General features: G+C 42.4%; 1 protein-coding gene across 3 annotated transcripts in view; it reads left to right on the forward strand.

Annotated features, from left to right (window-relative positions):
* Window positions 1–645: 645 nt before the first annotated feature.
* Window positions 646–9467, forward strand: part of Ttpa (alpha tocopherol transfer protein) — a 21665-nt gene continuing 12843 nt past the window's right edge. Inside the window, exons 1-2 of one of the 3 annotated variants that reach the window (XM_029533447.1) lie at window positions 646–816; window positions 7415–7568. In XM_029533447.1, coding sequence (XP_029389307.1) covers window positions 7418–7568 — 151 coding nt within the window. In that variant the 5' untranslated portion in view covers window positions 646–816; window positions 7415–7417. Of the gene's footprint in view, window positions 817–891; window positions 1115–7247; window positions 7328–7414; window positions 7569–9467 lie in introns of those variants that run through there. The other 2 variants (XM_021222356.2, XM_029533446.1) reach the window with 2 other exon arrangements.

A 9467-nucleotide genomic window follows, 5' to 3' on the forward strand; every position in this document is an offset into this window, starting at 1 on the left:
CTACACCAGGGAGAAGGCTCACCTCTGCTGCTTTTACCTCCAGCCCACACAAAAAAAATGAAAAATCGCCTCCAAGGCAAGAGAATTCCCTCAATAATCGGAACATGGGCTCTACCCAAGAGTCACTCCATCAGACGTTCTTGCTCTGTTGGGTAGGATAATTTTAATGGATGGAAATGAAGGTAAAAAAAAAATACTTCTGTGTGTTCAGATTTCGGGGTCATCTCTGTGTATCCTTTGTCACCAGACAGCCTTCAGATTCCTTAAGGGTTTTTGAGAGACTGGTGGCGTCTGAACATCGTTGGTGTTTAAAATGTGCCCTCCTCCACCCGCTCTCCCTTTCTCTAGGAGAGCCAGATGCCAAGATCTGGAAAGCATTTTTTTTCCTGGAGAGAAGCAAGGAGGGGGAGGAGCTCCGAGACTGCCAAAGGTGGCTTCCTGGAATTACATTTTGGAAACTAGTTAGAATACCTGAGATGGCCTGAGCTCAGCCTTAAGGAAGGGGTCAGGAGGACGACCCCTGAGTGTCTGCCACCCAAGCTAATTAAAGCTCACGTTACATTGTTCCCTGATTCCAAAACGATCAGAAGGGGGAAGGCAACGAGGAAAGGGTGAGAAAAGTCCTCTGGCAGCCTGCTTATAAACATCCCAAGTAACTTTTTCGACTTCCCGTTCTCTAGGTTCAACACTAGTGGCTTTCCTTCCTCGGGACTGGCGGCGGTTACCCTGGTGAGCACCGGAGGGCACCACGTGGGCTCCTTTAAGAGGGCGCGTGGCCCTTGCACCGGCGGGGCACCGGAGATCCGGGCGGCCCGGGTGAGTGTGCGCGGGGCGGCGGCCACGGCGGGGGGCGGAGGGTGGCTCTGGGCCCACACTTTTCCCCCCCTGTCGCCGGGACAGCGCGGCGGGCATGGCAGAGATGCGGCCGGGGCCAGTGGTTGGGAAACAGCTCAACGAGCTGCCCGACCACTCGCCGCTGCTCCAGCCGGGCCTGGCCGAGCTGAGGCGCCGGGCGCAGGAGGCGGGCGTCCCGCAGACCCCGCAGCCTCTCACAGACGCTTTCCTGCTGCGCTTCCTGCGCGCCCGGGATTTCGATCTGGATCTGGCCTGGCGCGTAAGTGTGCACCGGGGCGGGCAGAGCTCGGCGACGGCGGGATCCACGCGCGACCAGCGTGGCAATGTGACTGCAGGCGCGCCCAGACCCCCGATTCCGCCCCGCCGATGCTCTGGTCCCCGCCGCCGCGGAGGACCTCCTGTGGACTACTCGGGAATTAAACAAAGTGGAGAGACCCTTGTCCCCCGGGGTGCTCAGCTGTGTTACCTGAGTAGATAACTCTAGGTGGGGACGAGGAGGACGAAATGGACAGCTAAAGGCATCTTGAAAAAGACTATGTTAATAGAGCTAAATGCCTGCACAGTCAGTTTGAAACCCAGGGCAGTACAGATGATTTCTTTTATGTTTCAGGTATTCACAACACACTGGCCTTGGGGCCAGAGAAATGCGACCTTGACTTTGTCCCTCTTGGGGTCAGCACCCTTATCTGTTCAGTAACTGTGAGGACACAGTAGTTTGGAGAATTGCACATTAACCTGGAATGCTAGAACAAGATGTGCCAATCCCTGTGCTTGGCACGGAGAAAGTGGTCAGTGGTCAGCAGGCTGCGGATTTCCAACATGCCCTACTTCTATGAAACTAATTTTATTGGATAAGCACCAAGTATGGCAAAAAAAACAACACAAACAGTACAAAACAGAAAAAACTTAAGAAGGAATTTCCTAAAAGAAAAGAATTTCCCAACACAAACTCTAGTTAGACCTTGAGTACCCAGAAGTATGGCATGACCTGTTACTTAAAGCATGTGTAACAATGCTCACACAAACAGGCTCTTGTGAGTTTGTATTTTACTTTGGCTTTTCACAACTGCGTGCTGTACAGAATCAGGTCATGTGAACACGTGCACACACCTACCTTTTGGGGATTGCTATTATCCCACAGGACAGAGATATTACATGAAGGGTATCTAATCGGATTTTTGTTTGTGGCCGTAGAGATTGTTACCAGGTGCTGTTAGGCCCTATGCTGATGGTTCATCCTTACATTCAGAGATGGGGACTCCAGCGCTGTCATATTCACTGTTCATCTCTTCATTTAGAGTTTCTCTTTTTTTTTCTATTTTTTTTTTTTATATCCGCATACTGCCTAGCAGTATAAAAATGCCATCAGCAGGTGGGTATTTTCTTCTCTCACTGACTGCATCTAAGTTGGTCTTTATACTTGGAACACACACAAATTGGAACCTATCCCTATTGAATAAATCCATCAGTTGCTGAAGTACGACGCCGGCATTTTTACTGTTGAGGAACGTACCACCTTTGCAGGGAGTTTTCACGGTTTGCTATGCTGATGAAATGCACACTGCATAATGACGTCTTTTTCTATTGTTTTGTACACTGCCTTACCAAGTAAGATGTATACCTGCGAGATGAGGAATAGTTTGGCATTTTCATTATTATATACATTAATTTTCTTATAAGTGAGGTTAGTCATATTTTAGATCCCTAAAACTAATTTTCCAGTTATCTTTTTTTTGTATTCGCCACTTGTTTTTTCTTCAAAAATACCTACCTACATCAAAGAAATTAGGTCTTTGTCCTACATTTTAATCTACCTTGTATTTAAACCATTTTCTTTCTGAAAGAATCAGTTTATTAATTATTATTATTGTTATTAATTATTTATTAATATACTAAACTTATTGACTGTTCTTTGCTCTTGGGTTTCATTTGTGTTTTGGTTTCTGGGGACAGTCAGCACTGTATCACAAGGAGGCCAGCAGGTTAACTGTGTCTTTGTCAAGACTAACTCTTGTCACGTGTGACACAGCCATGAGGCTGGTGAAGTGGGATTTCTTCATCCATTCATTGTTTCTTATTTTCCTTTCTGTAGAGCCTCATGATCTTAGACAAATGCTGCAACTCTTGAGGTGTTTTGCCTTTCATAGGGCCAGGATTTTCCTTTTGTGGAATTGAACCCAAGTTTTGCAAGATAAATACTCACTGTACTACTACATCACATCCCAATCCTCTGTGTTGGGGTACTGTAAAATTCTCTCTCCTCCCTCCCTCCCTCCCTCTCTTTTTCCTTCCTTTTTTTTTTTTTTTTTTCTGAGCTGGAGATTGAACCCAGAGTCAAGTAGGCCAGTACTCTATGCCCAAGCTACAACCCCAGCCCTTTTAGAAATATTTTTATACAAAATTTTCTTTAGCAATGGGTTGGTTGTCTTTTTAAATGTTGATTTTAATTTGTTAACATTATTTTGATGTAAGGGAATAAACAACGGCAGCATCACTTCTCTCTGTATGTCTGCTGGGTATCAAGTGTCTGAACACTGGAATCCATATGTGCATGAATGTGCACTACCCAGCTACTGGATATGCAAATGCAGTCCCTGAGGTTTAAACGAGGCCTTAAAAATCCATAGAGATGCTTAATGATAAAATCTATGAGTTGTTGGTCTTAGCTGCCTTTTAAAAGAGTTACGACTAAGCAGATGGAGATATAGAAACTGTGGCCTCTGTGAGAATGTGTGCATTTCCTGTTTTCTTTTGCTGAATGGTTCTCATTGCACAGACCCTTGATGGATTGCCTAGCAGGACCGTGTCCAATGGACACAACCCAAGTTTCTGTTTGTGACCTCTCTGACTTGTCTGCCAACAGGAAAGGAAAGGGGAAAGGGTAAAACTGTGCAACTTCCTTTTTACTTTCTTCTGCAGTGGTACTTGGTGCAAACTCATGGTATATGAGCTCTAAAGTTTTGTAGGAAGAAACTCTTGACAAGTCCCCCAGTTACAAAGGAATTTCTCATTGTTCTGGCTTTTGAGCATATGATAAATTGATATTTTCTAGTCTTAATATCCAATATGCTTATGTAGTGACAGGCACTTTGTTGAACTGTATAGACTCTCTGTTATTTTGTTCAAGGAATAGCGATAGAGAGTCCTCAGTTCTCACATAGCTGTTAAGCTGTATTATAGGGCTTTGAAGCTGGTTGAAGCTCAGGAGAGTCTGTGCTTCTGGAAGAGAACAATGAGCATGAAAAATAGCCCCCATCTGCTCAACAAGCAAACTGAATAGTCCCTTACATTTCTGTATTAAGCTGTGATGGTTCGCATATGGTTTGTTCCCTCAAGACTTATATTGAAGTTCAGTTCATACAGTGAAGTATTATCAGGGCAGAAATGAAAAGCCAGGTGATAGCACACACAATCCCAGCACTGGGGAGGCAGAGGCAGGCAGATCTCTGTGAGTTCAAGGCTAGCCTAGTATACAGAGTGAGCTCCAGGACAGTCAGGTCTACACATTTTTTTCATAAGAGAAGAGGGGACACACACACACACACACACACACACACACACACACACGCACACACACTTGCCATACAATGGTGTTTTCTGAAGACTCTATCAGCAAGAAGGTATGACAATAGCATAAGTGGTCTACTAGACCTTGGGCTAGATAGACTTCATCTCTTTATAATTTGTGTCATTTATTTTACTACTAGTAACAAAACATTTCAGCACATATACAGTGTTTTAGTCTTTTATCTTTATGATTTCTACTAGTACTTCAAGGCTTTTAAAATTCTATGGCCCCTTCCTGGCAATTACTGTCAAACTGTAGCTTCTTTTCCTGAAATTTCTCATAGAATATATAAATTTCAGTCTTTATACAGCTTAGTGAATAAGTGTAATTTCTCGTGGCTTTGCAGCTATCAATGGGATGACAGTAGTTAACCTCGCAGAGTCAGTGTACACCAGAACTGAGATCGTGTTATTGTATTGTATAAAAGTGGCACAAATATGTTTTGTTGTGGTGGTGGTGGTGGACGTCTGAAAACACATTGGAAAGTGTAAGAAGGAACCAAGTCTAAATATAACATTTTAAGTAGAAATTTCCAATTTTTGACTGAAATAAGCAGCTGTCAGTAACAAATACTCATTTGTAGGTAGTTTTGTGATTGTTCTGAACTTGAGTTTGGCTTGAGAATTGCTTAGGAGCAATTTATTTTTACCATTAACATTTACGTCAACTGGATCTGTAAATTTGTTTATCAGTGTATTTATAAATGAGCAAAGGTTTGGATTTTGAACCTTTGGGAGATGCAAGTGCCAAGATAAATGACAAAAACTGTTCATATTTACAGAAGTGATTTTTTTTTTCAAGTGTGGGCACAGCCCATGGGTTCATGCATTGATCTTTCACTCAACATGTTTCTACCTCCCAAGAGCCCACGGTCTGCAGAGACATGTTAACATGTTCCCTCCTGGAGAGCAATGATCTATACTGTAATACACTTTACCATTCCTAGCACAATAAAACCAATATTCTATATAGTCACCACGAATCTGCTTTCAACATTTACACTGAATCAGGTTTTAAAGGCTTGTTTTTATCTCAAGAAACTGTCAAAACAGTAAGAGAGCACCATGAAATGTTATTGACACTGATTCCAATGACACCTAGGACAGGAGGAAGAAGGGAAATTCACCATATGGGACAGAATGAGTGTATCAGAACTACAATGAGCCTCTTGTTCTTGCTGCCTTTGGAAATGTCTATTTAGGTCACCAATTATTTTTGCTGGCAAATTGACCGACTTTCTTTCTTTTTACTTTGCTGCACATGCAAGTCTCTCCCTTTTAAGCTAAGAAGACTTTATTAAATGCAGAGATGAGAAAAACTGACCAAAGGAAAGATGACAACATGAGAATAGGCAGAGGGGGAGAGGAAGAGAAGGGAGGACTACAGAGGCTATGTCCTAGAGGGCTCCATGGTTACATCTCTCTCAGAGTCCAACTGGCTCTTCTCCTAACCAGTTCTAGCCAGGGACTTCCTCCACAGTTCATAATTCATTCTCTGCATAAGCTATTTGTAGGGTCTCCTCTAGATTATCACAGCTTTGTGGCTACAGCTACTCTGTTTATAATAATGGATTTCAAGTATGACGTTGCTTTGATGAGACTTCATGATATTAAGACTTTAACTCAATGAAGAATGAACTTCACACACTCTGTTTTCTTAGTGTTTCCACAAAATGCTCTGTGTAGCTTTGCCTTTCACCTAACTGTGGTTCAGTGTGTCAGTAGCACTCTTTAAGCATAAATCAAGTACAATCTTGATTTAGAAAAAAAAAATGAGTCAACAAAGTCACAAAGAAAATTAAATGATAGTAACATTTTGTTGACTGGCCTATTATGGTGGAACTTCTATGGAGCTGGGGACAATGGGTTTCCTCTAAACCATATTTTGCCAAGATCTGTTGTTTGTTTATATGATTTCTTTGCTTTTAATTCATTTGATTGACTTGCTTATAAAGTACTAGGGGTAGTATTCCTACTGCTAAGTAAGAAATATCCCTTAGCTGGGCGGTGGTGGCGCATGCCTTTAATTCTAGCACTCGGGAGGCAGAGGCAGGCAGATATTTGAGTTCGAGGCCAGCCTGGTCTACAAAATGAGTTCCAGGACAGCCGGGGCTATACAGAGAGACTCTTTGTCGGAAAAAAAAAAAAAAAAAGGAATATCCCTAATATCCCTTAGGCTTTTTGATCTACAGCACAACTGCGCATTGGCGTGTGCTCTCTAGCTTAGCTGAGGTTCAGTAAAAGAAAGCATGAAGTGAAAGTCCTCAGGGTATCCAGCGGGAACTTGACTGAAGTTATACAATTTAGGATGCCCTCTTAATCTCCTGGGCTTCTCCAAACAGACTGGTACCTTCCAGGAATCTTATATATGTCTGGATTCCAGAAAGCAAACTCAGAAGGCGCCAGGCTTTTTTAAGTCTGGTGTAGTGTCATTCCCACAACCACACTATTTGTCCAAGTAAGGTTTAAGGCCAGCTCACATCCAAAGCTAATTCCACCTCTCTCTGGCGGGGTAGACATCAGAAGGTCTGGACTTGGTAACTATTTTAGGAGACTATAACAAATTGTAATGAAAAATGACTGAGTCTTGAATTGAGGACCAACTCTTTTTTTTTTTTTTTTTTCTTTTAGAGACAGGGTTTCTCTGGCTGCCCTGGCTGTCCTGGCTGTCCTGGAACTCACTTTGTAGACCAGGTTGGCCTTGAACTCAGAAATCCACCTCCCAAGTGCCTCTGCCTCCCTCTGCCTCCCAAGTGCTGGGATTAAAGGCATGCCATGCGCCACCACGCCCAGCTGAGGACCAACTCTTATCTCAAGTCAGATAAGGATCTCAACTCCTGACTGAGGAACTTTGGCTTTTACAACTAAAAAGCTCTTCCAGATTTTGACACCTATAGATGACAAGGTTCACACACAACATCATCTTTTTAACCTTGTTACAAAATGCTTAGTATGTACACCATTTATGAAGATTTTTAATTTTACTTTTCAGTTAATGAAAAACTACTATAAATGGCGAGCAGAATGCCCAGAATTAAGTGCAGATCTACACCCTAGAAGTATCCTTGGACTTCTGAAGGCTGGCTACCATGGCGTGCTCAGGTCCCGGGATCCTACTGGCAGTAGAGTTCTCATTTACAGAATTGGTGAGTGGTATGCTGCAAGTCTTCTCCTGCTCATTCCATCTTCACGTCTGCATTTATTACTAGGTGTTTTAGTGTTTCTTTTGGTCGGCGTCTAATCTGTTCATGCTGCTATAGCACAGTCCCTTAGACTGGGTGAATACAAAAATTGAAATTCAGGTCTTAGTGCTGGAGGCTGTGAAGTCCAGCACTGAAGCACTGGTGATTTTGTTCTGATGAGGGCCTGCGTTTTGGTTCACAGAGATCGTCTCACCCTGACCTCACATAGTATAAGCAGTAAAATATCCCTTGGGGACTCTTAAAATGGCACAAATCCTATTCATGAGGATTCTACCCTTAGAGACCTCCCCAAATCTACTTCCTAGTACTGTGAACTACACTATTAAGATGACTTAACATATAAAAGTACTTGCTAAAAAGTCGGATGGTCTGAGTTCAAACTTTGGAACCCATAAGAAAAGGGAAATCCCAAATCCCAGAAATTATCCTCTAACTTCTACATGTGTGCCATGGCATGCACTTCTGTGTGTATGTGTGTTGGGCACAGATGCACACAGAGTAAGACCATAAACTTGTAGGTAAAATTCTAGCATGTGAACTTGGAAAAGATACTCAGAACCATGACTGACTGGTGATCCATAAGCTCTTCTGCATGTTTAGTTCTGTGTGGTTAAGGCTTTCAGATGACAGCACAGATCATAGACATTTCATGGCCTTCTGTTGTAACATGGGCCACAGACATTAACATGGTAGCATCTGTTTCTTCCTCCTCTTCTTCTTCTTCCTCCTCCTCCTCCTCCTCCTCCTCCTCCTCCTCTTCCTCCTCCTCCTTCTTTTTCTTCCTTCTTCCTTCTCTTCCTCTTCCCTCCTCCCCTCCTCCTCCTCCTCCTTCTTCTTTCTCCTCTTCCTCCTTCTCTTAGGAAGGTGTGTCACAGGGGTAGGAGGTGACCAAAGAGGACTGGGAGGTGAGTGTGAACAGGATGCATGATGTGACATTCCCAAATAGTCAGTTGAATGTGTTGCATTGGAAAAAACAAACAACAAAACCAACCCAACCAAAAAATAAAGCCTTCCAGGTGAGAATCTCATATTCCCAGAACTGTCTCAGTCCAACTGAATGACATACTTAATCATTATTTCAGGAACAGAGTTTTTTCCAATTATATTTACCATTATTTCTCTGTCTGTGTCTCTCTTGATGGAGTCTCAAAATACTGCTCATAAGGACTTTTAACTTCCAGCTCAAGTAGCATTGAACTTCTGAGCTCAAAGGCTCACCCTGCCTCAGCAATTGATTAGTGCAATCGTAGGCACGTGCAACTGTGCACAGCTAATTTCTTCTTTAAAGATTTAAAATGTCTGTTTATTAGTGTTCACTGTTTGCCTCTGTATAAGAGCTCTGCCTTTACCTCATCTTGGTGTTTAGTTAAGGAGATGGTGTTTTTAGGTTTTGAAAGTATCAGGTGGAGTACCTATGACTGGAGTCTGTATTTCTTGCCCCTGGAGTATATATCAAATAAAAAAGAACTAACCATGAAGTCTTCACCCACAGAGCACTCAGTGTGGCCTTTCTCTCCTTCTGCTCCACCCATGTCAAAGGAAGCTCCTTAGGGATGGGCTGGCCAGAATATATATTTAAATTAGCAAAGAAACCAATGTATTGTAAAAACTTAGGGTTACCAGTTGAATTCAAATTTCAGATAAACCACAAATAACTTTTTAATTATTCTTGGGATATACTTATACTAAACTTTACACCCAATTTATCTGAAATTCACCTTTAAGTGGTGCTTATACTTTACATGACAACCGTGCTTAAGTTCCAAGAGCATAAAACTGAAACATACAGATGTTTTATTTTTTTTTTATTTTTTTTTTTATTATTATTTTCTTTATTTACAT

Source organism: Mus pahari, chromosome 22 (assembly GCF_900095145.1).
Source record: "Mus pahari chromosome 22, PAHARI_EIJ_v1.1, whole genome shotgun sequence".
Taxonomy (NCBI): Eukaryota; Metazoa; Chordata; class Mammalia; order Rodentia; family Muridae; genus Mus; species Mus pahari.